This window comes from Thamnophis elegans, chromosome 1, assembly GCF_009769535.1.
Source record: "Thamnophis elegans isolate rThaEle1 chromosome 1, rThaEle1.pri, whole genome shotgun sequence".
NCBI classification, from domain to species: domain Eukaryota; kingdom Metazoa; phylum Chordata; class Lepidosauria; order Squamata; family Colubridae; genus Thamnophis; species Thamnophis elegans.
In genome coordinates, this window is record NC_045541.1 from 121,635,083 (window position 1) to 121,650,617 (window position 15,535).

The following is a 15,535-nucleotide window of genomic DNA, read 5'->3' on the forward strand; positions in this document are numbered from 1 at the left end:
GAAAAGTTATTGGATTGGAAACCTGTCCTCTAAAGCAACTATAAAATATAATCCTGGTCTGCTAATCTCTGCTATATGACCCAACTAGCTAAATTTGAGTATATGCCCTTTTTTGCTATAATTTTCTATGCTTATGAACATGACCTTTAATATGTAGATAAAAAATGTAAGGTCCAGAGCTCTGCTTTCTAGGCGATGTCCACAATATGTTGTCTAAAGAAATCCTTTGTCTTAATTTTGATTTTAAAAATATCTTTGCAAGACAGATTATCAGGACAAGATCAAGACTCAAACAATGACCCACTTTATTTTGCTTTAAAACATCTGCATTAAAATGTCCTTTATATCTTCTACAATCCATAAAAACATGCCTACGTTTTAATTCAAGAAACAATATGGAAAGCTTTTTGTTTGAAGATAAAGCATTTCTACAGTTTTATGTTTCCACTTTCAACAACACTAGATAGTTATAGAAGTGTCAACTGTTTTGCCTAATACCAAGAAAAGCCCAGAAATTCATGCTTAGAACAAAGCACCGATGAGGGACTTTCTTTTTTACCCTGTTTTGGCCCAAAATGAGCCTGGGAAAATGGAGATTGACATTAATTACCTTTGTATTTGCAAGATTTTTAACATTTAACAGGAAATTTTTTGGGGACTGAAGACATTTTCTTTTTTTAAGGTGACTCTGCTATAGGGAGGAAAACTAAAAAACCACACCTTTTGACCTCCACATTTCTTCTTTTGTTGAAAGTGCAAAGAGAAGCCATCCGGAAGGAAGAAAGATTACAGCTATCTATAAACTGTTTGACAGAGGAGAAATGCTGATAATGTTTGGGCTGTGTCGGTATTTTTTGGCTGCTTGCATCAGCAGGGGGTTGAAGTAAAACAGAGGCTCTTGACGTGTTTGTCTAAAGAGGTGGTAGGGCGATCCCAGCCAGTAAGAGTTCAGCTGAAGTTCAGGACAGATGTTGCCAGTAGTTTATACTTCAGGAAAATTCCAGATTTGTCTTTTCCACCTTCATGGCTCAGCCATTCTTCCTCAAAGAACAGCAATGTCAGTAGGGAAACAGTCTTTGAGCAAGATACCCCGGTTGCGATGACAGTCCAGTTCCTCGATAAATCCATACCAATAGATCACTAATCCGGGACCAAATCTACATTGAAACAAAACAACAACAGCAACCAGATATTATTATGCAGAACAGCCATCACATATATCATCTGCAAACGTTCAGAATTATAAATTTTAAGGGAAGCACAGAAAAATAGTAAAATACTTTATAGAGATAGGAGTATTAAACCCTCACTCTACATTTAGTGGAAGGACAATCTGTAATCTCCATATTTTGCCTTCGCCTGATTAATAATAATAATAGATTAATAAGAATCTTAATCATATTTAATCACTAGTAGCAGAAGGCTCATTTGTTGCACCTAACAGTTTGAGCTTAAAAAATGGAGTTCCAAAAGGGGGGGAGATTGTTTGATTTTTAATACACATCTTGAAAATTAGTAGGAGGACCATCAAGGCAAATTATCCTTTATTTTATGCTTTCTTATTGTGGGCAAGCAACTTCTCGGATTACCATCAGGTCTTTGTAGGCCTGGCCTCCATCCAGAAGTTGTGGGTGCTCCAAAATGGAGGTTTTTAAGAAGCAACTGGGCTACCATTTGTCTGAAATGATATAAGGTTTCCTGCTTGAGCAGAGGGTGGGACTAGAAAACCTCCAAGGTCCCTTCCAACTCTGCTGTTCTGTTATTCCTCACATGCTTACCAGGAAGTTCAGGCCGAATAATGTGTAAAGTGTACAGCTCGATGTTTTGCACATCAGTTTCACTTTTTTTCCTTTTGAGAGCATTTAATTAGAGGGGAGTCATACTTTTGGCGTAGTGTTGCAAGAATTTTACAGCGAAATCATAAATTATGGATGCTCTGTTTGTAAAAGGATGTCTAAAAAGAGAGCAGCTTTTTGTAATCTAATGTCATGGCAGGGTGTACAACTTGAAGCCAAAAAGTGTTTTTTTTTTTCATTTTGAGATTTATTGTACAGCTTAGGTAAGCTGCCAAGAACAGCAACAGTATAGGAGGAGCTGTAAGAGATCATATATACAAGTTCAATGCTATGTCATGTAATAGTCTGCACGCAGTGCTACAGTCAGCCAATAAGGTAGCCAGCTTTTCTTAAAACGTTTTAACTATAATGGAAATGTCTCAAGAGAGCAACAGTCATTAGGTTGATAATGCAACTATCAAAACTGTTGGCAACATCAGATATTGTTATTTCAACTGGAAGGAGCTTGCCCCAAGAGCAGAAGGACAAGTGAACAAGTATTTCAAAAAGGATAAAACCTAGTTAGCTTCTTTTATTGTTTAGATTGGACCTTCTGCCACCCCCATGTTTAATTTTGCCATTTGAGGATTCACAGATATTACTTTCTAATGTTTTCAGCAGCAGTTGCCTGTACTCGGTGCTGACATCACATCCTTCATTTAAAAAAAGCTCAGGTGTTTTAGAAAGACAGATGCTAAATAAAGACTAGCCTTGTAGATTTAGCTGTACTAAATAATTCTTTCTAAATGTTCACTGGCAGTAAGGCCAGGTTACAGTGGTCTTCAATCAATTTGTGTCAAGAGATTACTGAATTGTAATCTATTGCCACATAACAAAATAGGGACATCCATAAAGATTTCGGCAATATTTTGAATTTTGTAAAAACAGCTGAACATGGCTGTGTGTGGAAAAAAACTGCACAATTACCAACTTGCTGCATTAGGATTGCTACCATATTTCAATTTTATAAAAAAAATGCAGTGCAGTGTGTGAGGGAAAATCTTATTTTGGCTTTATTCTAGCAATAAGTAAATGGGTTATTAAATTAGTTATGGTTCTTTTTCTTACTATCATCAAAACTGGGTCAGAATTAGGTAAAAACAACAAGCTTGCTTTCTAATTCAGTCTTTCTGTATTAAACACAAATCTCTATAATCCAACATTTGGACTAATTATGTGAAGACCCAGCTCTTTGGAAATATTATAATGCTGGGAAAGGTAGAAGTTAAGAGAAGAAGAAGAACCAGCAGCAAGGTGGATGGACTTGGTACAACAGCAATGTGTGCACTGCTGGAAGACTTAGAAGACCAGGTTGGAGCTAGATCATCCATAAGAAAATCTATGTCCTTACTGATAGATATAATCAATCAATCAATCAATTACTGAGCAGATATCTGCTATATCTCATCCTCCACTGATATAGCAAATCAGTGTTTTCTATATAACAATGAAACTTGCCCTGCCAGTACATCAGTGATTATTTCATAAAGTCAAAAGTCTTTGCCACATGCAGGATTTTAATCTTCTTTCTTATCAAAATATTTCTTATGAGAGATTTCCAATGAAAGGAGAGAGAAACCAAGAAACAGACAGACACAAATGGAGAGAGAGAGGGAGCGAGAAAGAAAGAACACAAGAACTGTCCTAAACCAATCTAATCCTTGGCTATTGTCTTTTAGCATCTTAAATCTGTGGTTTTCAAGTTACATGCTTGTTGACCATTGCCCCTTCATTTGGAGGCAGATTAGAAAAGCCAATCATCCAACTGAAATTACAATGGATTACTATGATTGATCTCCCTAAAAGGTTGCCTGCTTCCCTCCTTGATCCATCCTGAAATCACTGAGATTGGATTCTCAATCCTGGATATTTTGACATAATTTTTTTATCCTAAATGGGAGAGCTATCGGGAAAATCCACTTATGTGGCAATTGTCTGCCTATAGAATGATAGGAATAAAAGAGTATCTCAGTAGCGATTGTGTTGGCATAACATACTTGAAGGGATAGTGGTTGGGATTAGTGGGTCATACAAACATCTAAACCTGATTATCTTTGTTTTATTTGGGGAACAAGAGCCTTATCCCAGTCAGCCATGTTGTGGGTTGATATGTGATGGGAAAGGTGTTGCTGGAATGGAGGATGCGCTCATCAGGCAGAGAAAAAAAATGACAAATGTTAAATCAGAACTTGCAATATTGAAACTTTTCTTCTCTAGATTTTTTCTCTTTGCCTTCAATATTTATTATTGCATGACTGACCAGTGAAGAAGGGATTGATGATGTGATGTAGACTGGTCAATACAATCCTGGTATAAAGGCTCATGTAATATCAGATATTAATAAATGGGCAACTGTATTCCAAAAGGTTAGATTTTTTTTGACCCAGCTAATCATTCTGTGAACTACAAAAAAGGAAACTTGATTGGATGAATTGGTGACTAAGACAGGCATGATTTCCAGGTTTGTGGTACAGTAATAATATAGAGAGCAGTAAACTTGGTAGCCACATATTTAAAGTTCTTTGGCAAAGCATAACCCAAATTCATAGGAAAATGATAAAAGTGACTATGGTTACAAAACTTACACAATGCTAAGGTTTCCTGCCTCCCCTTTTGGAGGTACGGAAAACAAGAGGTTTTCATTCTCTTCTTTGAAAAAAAACTGAAATTTAGGACTTACACTCAAGTTTTCATCTATTTCATAATCAAAAGTGCAGTATGCTGTGTTGCAAATTTTTAGCAATTGTTGGAAGCTCTGGAGTGTATGAAACCTTGAGATCTCAAACTACCTTTTCCTGCTCTCTGTGAGAAAAATCAAAGACTTGGTGACTTTGAGGTGTATGATCTATTCTCCCAGTGAAACAGATTATGTCAAGGCTGTGTAAAAGCAGAGTTATGCAAAACCTCAAAGGGGTGCTTTGCTTTGAGCATCATGAAACACTAATGTACTTATTAATTTTAAAGGCCTCAGTGCAAGCAAACTGCGCCAAAATATCCATTTTGAGAACTTCTTCCCTACATTCACAAAAGAACTTCTGCTAGCATTTCTAGTGTGAAGTGGAACAGCCAAATCATAGCAGCTTGCTTTTAGAGTTGAGTCATTGCCCTGAATTTAATCAGTCCATTGCTGGAGAATTGTGGTCAATTTGAAAACTAAATTCTTTAAAACTTGACATGCCTACAGTAGGAAGAGCCCACGATCCAAGTCTGTTCTCATAACCACAACTATAGTTTCTTAACAGGTCTGAAACTGGTTATTAAGTCAATTGTAGTTCTGTCTTTGAGTCAGTGACAGTACTAAGTACTACACAAATTGTTTCTCTTCATAAGATAGAAAATAGAACGGAACAGAATTCTGTATTGACCGAGTGTGATTGAACACACAACAAATTGAACACACAAGGATACATGATGATAGAGACATGCTTTGAGAGTGCATGTGCATGCACATACCCACACACTTCTGTAAATTAAAGTTAGTACATGTGCCATATGAATACAACCCCTATTCTAATTCATTGTTCAAAAAGACTTAAGTGAAGTACTTAAAACCAAAATTAACTTGTTGGCACATTTAGCATTTGGCACTGAATATCAGGAACTCCTGCTGCTAAGCATTAATTTCTCTCTCATTAGCTCACAGAGTCGGAAAATCACAAACAATGCCAGTAGTTAATTATTACTGCTTTAATTTGAGAAGTCATTTAACCTTTTTTCCCCCTTTTGTGTCAATGGGAAGCATTAAAGAGGTCAAAGATAGAAGCAAGAACCTCCCTTCTAAATTTTGAGTCTTAGCCCCATTTTTCATAGATGCAGAGATGTGATATGTGAAGAATCCAACTCAGGCTCTAAATTACAGAGTAAGTGCTGAAAACCTATTTATAGATTTAACGCTTCTGCTTCACAATTTGGTGACTAACTTTTCTTTTGTCAGCACTTAAAAAAAAGTTAGTCATGGATAAAGAGGCAAGAACCAAAAATGCACAAAATGTTGCTCGGTTTCTTTAAAATTAAATAAATAATTATGGAATGAATATTAAAGTAAGAATCGATACAAATAGGAATACAGTAACACTTTCCTGTCCATATTCACCAACAAATGAAAAGTACATCGTCTCTACTACCTGGTGATTTCATGTACAGTTCTCACAACAAGTAACCATGGCTCTATCCTTTACTAGAATAAAACTGGCCAACCCACAAACCCCTTTGCAGCCTTCTGGCACCCTCAAACTGCATGTGATGAAATTACTGAATTTCAGCAGTGCAATTTTGGACTCATTTGAGGAAAATTGAATAGGTAGGAATGGAAACAGCTTACTGTAAAAAGAAAAAAAAAGGACAGGCAGTCCCCACACAAGCGAAACAGTTATTAACTGAGTTTTGATCCATTCTGCGACCTTTCTTGCCTCAGTTATTAAGTGAATCACTGCACGTTAAGATAAGAATACAATTGTTAAATGAATCTGGCTTCCCTATTGACTTTACTTGTCAGAAGGTTGCAAAATGTAGTCACATGACCCCAGGACACTGCAACCATCACATACAAATATATGAACCAGTTACCAAGCATCTGAATTTTGATCATGTGACCATGAGGATGCTGCAATGACCATGAGAAATGGTCATAGGTCACTTTTTCCAGTGTCATTTTCACTTTGGTCACTAAATGAATGGTTCTAAATTGAGAACTACCTGTAATATATTTTTCAGAGAAGAATTGGTGTAGTCCCATGCATATTTTGGCTGTCCTCCTCTGCACTTTTCTGGCTCTCTAAATACAGTATAATAAATTACAAGGTTCTTCATTCCATTATTTATTATGCCTCACCCATATGCTTGATAGTTCTCAAAAACATTACAGTAGATGCTAATGTTGTAATTAGAGTTGAAGTACGTATGAAGCAATCTAAGTTCAATTCCTCATAAAATGTGCTGGATGACATTGAGTGGGCAAGAAATACCTCATAAACTGACCTATGAGGGTAACATACATACATACCTACATACATACATATACATATACATATGCTGGTCTTAATCTTGTCTTTGGGGTTTCTTAAGATGTTGCCTATTTGCGGAGAAAAGAATACCTTTGTTTGGGTCAACAAGTGCTTCATGTTCAATGTTTTTGTCCTGGAAGGAAATTCTTTCAAAATGGCCATTTTTTTTAATATAATGGAATTTCTTGTGTGGCTGTCCTGTTCACATATGTAATAACAACAGTACTTGATATATCCAAGATGCATTCCAAGCAGCAGAGCCACCACTTTTAGATCTGCACAAGTATTCCAGATGTACTTGGTATTCTGGATGTGCTTCAACAACAGTTCTACATTTGTGTATGTTTCTTTCATGTGTGCAACACAATCAATGGGTACTGAAGAATGTATTTTGCATAAACAGAAAATTTCTATAAAACGGTACATGACAGGTTAAATTACAGGTTAATTTTCCTGATTAGTAGGCAAATATCTATAAGATACACCCAAAAGTGTACAGGGAAAAAAATCCTTGTTATCCAGTGTATTTAAATCAATCTTATCATGAACAGTATTTACAATGTAAAAGGTATTTAATGCCTGTTGAAGATGGATGTACTACTGAAAATTTGAAAGCATAATCTTTAGATCTGTTGATGCCTGCGAACAAAACTGGATTTTGTAAACAAGAATGCAAGTGAATTAAATCCTAGTTTACCTCTGTCAATCTTCCACCAGAATTCCTGCTTCCTTGCTTGCCAGATAATACTATTGTCTTTTCTATAATCTACTTGGAAAATTAATCAATTGACCTCCAGTGATGCGGTAAAAGGTAATAATTTATATCTACTAGTCCAATACACATTACAATGTAGTAAACATTTCTGGATGACTACTAAGAGCTGCATTGAAATCTTGGGAAGGCACAAAGGCCTCTCTCTGGCTATCCTCGCCCTAATCAGAAGAATTCCACACAGTGCTCCTGATTGGCACTAATATCATGTTTGCCAGTATGCAAGTTCAAATTCATTTTCATCTAAATTTCAGATCCATACCTCTACTTGCTCTTTATGTGTATTAGGTTAAATCATAATATTGCATTACTGTCCCATAGATCTTTGATATAAAGAAAAATAATTTGCTGAGGGACTTTAATAAAAACCCAATGATCACCAACGTAGATCCTACAAATTTAGGATGTGGCTCATGGATCTTATATAATTAGAGTATCTATATTTTAGATTCCCTACTTAATAATTGTTTGTTTGGTATTCGTACAGATGACAGAGTTAAGTCTACCTTTGACATTTACTCCCAGACTGTTGAAAATATATAAAAGGCTTCCAAACTTACTTCTTCCCCCACAAAAAGCCTATTTTAGTTATTTTTTTCCTTTTCATTTAACAGTATCTATGACTAGTAAGCTATTTTTAAAGACTGCACAAAAGTTTCTTATTGTCTACCTTCTTCATGTTCTAAGCTATGATACTTCACTAGGAACAATTAGAAACTAAAAGCATACAATGGAGAAAGAATTTCAGGAAATGGCAGGCTGCAAACTTCCAGGGTGACAGAAACCATGAGATGAGCAACTGAGTAAGGTTAAACTGAGATTTAGACAGCCAAAAATACTGGTCAACTCATCTTGCCACTGGGTGATTAATAGTTGTTTATTTTTGAAGCTTGAACTAACAGGCCATCCTGAGGCCAGTGCAAGCTGATATTATCTAAATAACCACTGAGTGCCCAGTGCTAGGATATCTTTCCTGTTCCTTTTATGAGAGGCTGATCTAGCTACAGCAAGGGTGGTAAATGTGCCAAAAAGTACATCATCCTCACCACATGTGTCATGCTGTAAGTGTCACAATTTAGAGGTGATTTTAAGTCCAGGCTTTAACTAATGAATTCTTTCTCAGGAGCCAATTCCAAAATGGTGTTTTCTACAAAGTCCCCCCCACCCCCCCACCACCAGGTCAATTCACCTTTAGCCAGAAGAAAGATCTCCCCCTACTGGTTCCACTGACCTTAAAAAAAAGGACTTAATGAGGGAAGTAATATCTCCTCCACTGTCCTCTGCCTAGTACACATTATAAGCATATGAATTTAAATTATTTGTGTACACTGTTGTCAGCCGATATTTACATTCTCATCTAAAAGCAAATCCACATCAGTATTAGCTGAAAAAAATGTTTTGTGTTACTTTCCAATCAAATACATCACACAAGACAGTAAAACACTTCAGAACCCAGGACAATTGTGTTTGGCTGCAAAAAATGGGAGAACTACCAGAATCCAGTTAAAGATTTTTGTGGCTCTCTTAGCTGCCCAAATATGGTAGCTTCATCAGAAACAGGACAACACAAAGTTTAGGAGTGGAATTTAGTTTTGTCCCAACAAGAGTGGACTACACTTCTCTGATGTGCAAAGTCTGTCATCAAAAAAACAATAATAATTTTTGAATTTTATGAATTTTGTATGCCAACTCTCAAGCTGTAACATATATTTGATATTTTTTTAAATGGGTTCATAATTCACATATCAAGAAACATTTGAATACACTCACATACAGACACCCCATGTACAAGCACAGCTGTAGTAATCACTTATCAAACCTAATTGGGTTGTTGCTAAATGAAGTCATCATTAAGCAAGGTATCATGTGACTGCCCCTCTTAGCAAAGGCCATCTAGCAGTCCTGATTGTAGTCATTAATGAAATCATCCACACTCATTAAACAAGTTATCATGTGACTGCAACTCATCTTTGTCATTGAATTTGTCAGAAGCCAGCTGGGAAGATCAAAAATGGCAATCATGTGACCATGGTATGCTGGATTTATTATAAATGTGTAAAAGATGCCAAGCACCCAAACTGTAATCACATGATTGCAGGGGCGTGATAGTTGTGTGAGGACCAGTTGTAAGTTACTTTTTTCAGTGCCACTGTAACTTTGAAAAGGGGAGAGGGGGAGGGAGACATTCTGGAAAGCAAAGCACAGCTCTGGGAAAAAGATCCTGACGCAAATGAATTCTTCTCTGTGAAAGTGGACAAGTTGTATGTATTTTATGGCTAAATATTCAGTTCTAAATATGTCAGTTGTAGATACTCTCACTGTATGTTTAAAAGGAACCATAAAGGATTAACCATTATTTTAACCAAGTTCAAAAAGAAAAGAAAAAAAATCCAGTTTTGTTCTTGGTACTTTATTTCACTATGGCAACAGGAGAAAAATGGAAAATTCAAGCAATGAAAAGAGCTATAATTCAAACCGAAGGACTAAAAGTGAGAATTAAGATTGATTTATTATTCCAGGTAATGTATACACTATATAACTATTAGGCATTTTTGTTTCTTTAAAGTACTTGTTTTTACTTACCTCATAAATTTTGTTTGTTCAAATTTATCAAAATCCTGTTATGCTGAGCTTTTCACATCTAAATATTGAAAATTATTTAGCAGAATAGGCAATCCTAGTGTATAACAGATTGTTGGACTGACTGCATTTGTTTCATGTAATTTTAGTATGAAAAATAAAAGCATAAATCCTGAGATGAATTGGACTATTCTGTATAGCAGCATCTCAACAATGAATTCTAAATTAAAAAACAATTACAGTTAGTAATTAGTAAAACATCAATAAAGGCATATTCAGAACAACTCTAGATGTTCCTGATCAAAGTAAGTCCTACTGTGTTCAGAGAGAAAGATGGACACAAGGAAATAGACCATAATTTTTTTAAAAATAAAATAATTATTTTGGATCAATTTTTTAAAAAAAGAACATGGATCCAATATATAATAATGAACACAGAAATCTTATCCTACCCTACCCTACCCATCAGTGGTGGGTTTCAGGTGGTACACCCGGTACGGGCGTACTGGAGCCTGCCCAGAGCACCAGGTACCGTTCCGGTACAGTGCTCCGTAGGGCCCATTGCCTGCCCACACTCCTTACCTGTCCTTTAAAGCCTTCGGCACTTCCGCACATGTGTATGGCATGTATAGTGCCTGTGCGATGCTCCGCCGAGCAGCTGGAGTGTTGTGGAGGCGTCGCTGGAAGGTAAGAGGTGTGCATGCGCTGCACGCATTCATGTGGAGAACACTGGGCCGGAACCCACCACTGATCTGGAACCCACCACTGCTACCCATCTACCATAAAGGAAAGGGAAATGTTCCCCTGCACTTGTGTACTAGTCGTTTTCAGATCTAGAGGTAATGCTCATCTTCATTTCTAAGGCAACGAGCCAGCACTGTCCAAAGATGTCTCCATGGTCATTTGGCCAGCATGACTAAGAGCCAAAAGCGCACAGAGCGCTGTTACCTTCCCTCTACCCATATGGTCCATGTTTTTCTACTTGCTTTTTTTACGTACTTTTGAACTGCTAGGTTGGCAGAAGCTGGAACAAGTAATAGGAGCTCACTCCATTATCTGGCACTAGGGATTTGAATTGCTTAACTGTAGATCTTCTGATCGACAAGCTCAGCGTCTTAGCCACTGAGCCACCACGTCCCCTATACCCTACTCTAATTTGAAGTAAGATAAATAAAGCAATTGCAATTGATTTGTCTGTAAAGATACAAAGATAAAAAAGGCAACAGATAGAGCAAAATTATTACTATTTAAAATATACAGTTTGAAAGCTGGTTACCACCTAAGGACATTATAACAAAATATTTAGAAAACATTCACAAGGGTTAATTAAAAAAGAGCAGATTAAATTTACACACACACACCATACATACATACATACATACATACATACATACATACATACATACATACCAGTGGTGGGTTCTGGATCCTGTTCCAACCGGTACGGTTGGAACGGGCCCTGCGGAGCCCACATGGAAATGCAGAAGCACCGAAGGCTTTAAAGGACAGGTAAGTAGCTTGGCCAGGTGGGTGGGCTCTCTGGAGCACCGTATCGGAACGGTACTTGGTGCTCCAGGCAGGCTCCAGTATGCCCATACCGGGCTGTACTGCCTGCAACCCACCACTGATACATAGACAGAGGGGGGGGGACACACACATATAAATATAACTGTATGTGTGGGTGTAATTGCTTGGTATTCAAATCATTCTATGATATCATAAAAATTAATCAAAAATTATGTATGATAATTGTTGTATACAATATGTACCTTTTAAAAAGGAAATCTCCATTGCTTTCTGAATTCTAAAGATTATGCATTCATATATATATATATATATATATATATATATATATATATATATATATATGAATGAATTTCATTCAAATAATATGTACTCTAATGGAAAACATAATTCTAGTTTATTTTCTCTGAATGATAACTTTCTACCTATATAGTCCAATGATATTTAGTATTATATTTGATATTTCTATATGATATACTTCTGTCAGATATCCTACACCACTTACAGAATTTCCATGGTTGCAATAAAACACTGTTTTCCCATTTTTTTTCCAGTTGGGCATATCTGAAATGATCATGACAAGTCATTATATAGAATCAGAAATCTGTTCTTGAAACCTACAGAGCCATCCCTTTCAGCCAGATTCATATAATTTAGTGCTATAAGAGAGAATAAAGCAAAAATGATCTATTTTATGAATATATGAATAAAAAATGAAATTGGACAAGGAATTCTGGAGGCTTCAGTTTCTGTCATATCTTTTAAAGACAAGAATCATGCCTATAATAATTTCTACACTCACTGACAAAAACGATATTGTAGAGTCAAAGCTGTATATTCCTTCTCAGTATAATTGCTAGAGCAGTTTGCTAAGAACGTGTATTAAAAAAAGTAATTGCATTTTTTTGATCATCTAAATCACAACTTAGTTGTGTTTGTATGGTCACACATTTACGTTAAAAATGTAATCCACTGATTTTAATTCAATGAAATAATAATTTAAAGCTGTGTTCAAATAAAGAATCTGTAATCTCAGTGATATATGCAAATTGTAACTATAAACAAATGATGCTAATTTGAGAAGATTTCTCAAATCATTGTTTATTGGCTGAGATTTATTTCATTCTTTTTATTCTTAAAATTCAGTAAAATCAGACTTAAAAAATTAAGAATCAATGAGAAAAGGAGAAAGGGAATGGTGGCTGATCGGAATGCTGCCAATGTCTCCTGTTTCTACCATATTTATCTGAAAAGAAGGCCAAATATTAACCCTGTCAAAAAGTTAAGAGAGAACAAAAACCCTACACAATAGCAATAGCAGTTAGACTTCTATACCGCTTCATCTCTAAGCGGTTTACAGAGTCAGCATATCGCCCCCACAGTCTGGGTCCTCATTTCACCCACCTCGGAAGGATGGAAGGCTGAGTCAACCTTGAGCCGGTGAGATTTGAACCGCTGAACTGCAGATAACAGTCAGCTGAAGTGGCCTGCAGTACTGCACCCTAACCACTGCCCCACCTTGGCTCTTAATGCACCATTTCCACCACAAAGATTGCCCCATCCATATTTCAATTTGTGTAAATCGCTCACATATGTAAAATACTCAAGACACACAAGTATGGATCTGCTCCTTTTTTTCTAGCTGAAAGATTAAAAAGTAGAGGGAAATGCTGTATGCTGGTAAGGTAAGAGGAAAGGTTAAGAGCCTTGATGGCACAGTGGTTAGAGTACAGTATTGCAGGCTACTTCTGCTGATTGCCGGCTGCCTGCAGTTTGAGTCTCATCAGTTCAAGGTTGATTCAGCCTTCCATCCTTCCAAGGTGGGTAAAATGAGGAACCAGATTGTTGGGGGCCATATACCAACTCTGTAAATTGCTTAGGGAGGACTATAAAGCACTGTGAAGCAGTATATAAGTCTAAGTACTAAGCCATGGTGGTGCAGTGGTTAGAATGCAGTATTGCAGACTAATTCTACCGACTGCCAGTAGTTCAATTCTCAATGGCTCAAGAGTGACTTAGCCTTCAATCCTTCTAAGGTCAGTAAATAAGGACACAGATTGTTGGGGGCAATATACTGACTCTGTAAACCTCTTAGAGAGGGCTATAAGTCTAAGTGCTATTGCTATTAACTGTGCTAAGTAATGGAGAGAGAACAAAATGGAAATGAAGGGGCAGTTACAGAGGAAAAGAGAACTTCATTTAAGTGTTAAAAAAAGTTACATTCAAGAGGAAAATCACCATTTTCAAAAAAGAAATGTTAATGTTTTAATGTTAAGCTAATCTTCCAAGATATTTGTGGTATACAATATTCGGACTGCAATCCTTTTTTTCAATATCTTCTTCTATCACAGAGAATAATTGTCACTCCTCACTATGCAGATATTTGGCGGGGGGGAAAAGTCATCCTAGTTAGGGGGAGCATTTATTAAGGGTTAACATAAACACAAAGGACTGGGTATGACCTGAATTGAAAACATGAAATATGTGAGATTGCGTATGTGCATGTGGTTATGCTGACAGAAGTCAAAGGGATAGAACCTCTCTGTGTCTAGATCCATCCTGGTCTTATTACATTGATCAGAAATATACAGTGCTTTTCTAGACTTCTTCTGCATGGTCACCATGCTGATTATTCAGGGTTCCAATTTTCCAAAATGAATAGAAGCTCCCTGTAGACCTTTTCATGGCTTCATGGCTTTGATTCAGAGATAATTACTCTGTTGTGGTATGTAACCTGAATGAGTTTAGCATCCTCAACAAGGTCTTTCAAAGTATCCTAAATGATACATTAAGATCAGTTACACTGATGATTTTATGGGGATAAACAACAACTAGTCTACATCTGATTTGTGTTAAACCGTATGTCTCAAAGGTGATTTTTTTTTCAAGAGGCAACTGGACTTTCTGGGTTTTTTTTTTAAAAGACGTTTCAGTTCTCATCAAAGAAGCTTTTTCAACTCTTCAGCCAAGGAGCGGAAGAAGCTTCTTGGATAAGAAGCAAAATATCTTCAAAGAAAAACCAGAAAGTCCAGTTGCCTCTGGAAAAAAAGCACCTTTGGGACAACATTGACCTTGGTAACTGAGAATCTCCACAGTCATTAAACCCTGTGCTATTTAAAACAAGAGAAAAGACAAAAGGCACTATTACTCATCAGTTATTTATCTAAACTGAAGTCAGTATCTACCAAAAAGCATTGGTAAAACTGTCAGTGATACAAATGGTAATGTGTACGACCTCTCCGTAACTAAGGCAGCATTATGATACCATTAGCTAATTTATAGGTAATATCTACTCACTATTTGCTGACAACTCTCCATGCTTAATGGTAGAATATAGTCACTCAATCGTTTGTTCATTCATTTATTCATTCTTTATATTCTCAAATACAGTAAAAGCAGAATTGATGGTAAGTTTATGAGATAGGAACCAGACTAATAATTTCTCAAATACTTTAAACTGGGCTTATTAATATGTGTGCCTGATTGGGTAAGAGCAACATCCTGGGAAATCTAGTCATCACATATCTCTAATGGTTTCTGTTCATCTTACAAGATCTAACAGGGTGAACATGGTGAAGCAATGATATTTGGTACAGCCTACGGGTTGCGCCTTTTCTGTTTCAGGGACAGTTCTCTGGAAGGACATGTCCTTGCAAATTCATCTGGCCCCAATCCTGCTGATCTTTTATAAAGCTTGACAACTTGGCTCTTCCCTCAGACATTGGACCAGGGAGTTTGATGAGCCCATATATGATGGTAGAGATGATGATTAGGTTTTGGCCCAGTGCCATGGTACTTTCTTTGTTGTTTTTACTTGGTTT

At 36.7% G+C, this 15,535-nt stretch overlaps 1 protein-coding gene across 1 annotated transcript in view; it reads right to left on the reverse strand.

The window, feature by feature from the left end:
• Positions 1-281: 281 nt before the first annotated feature.
• C1H15orf41 (chromosome 1 C15orf41 homolog) overlaps positions 282-15,535 on the reverse strand; it is a 137,604-nt gene continuing 122,350 nt past the window's right edge. The window contains exon 11 of the mRNA XM_032231450.1: positions 282-1,157. Coding sequence (XP_032087341.1) covers positions 1,043-1,157 — 115 coding nt within the window. The 3' untranslated portion in view covers positions 282-1,042. The remainder of the gene's footprint in view (positions 1,158-15,535) is intronic.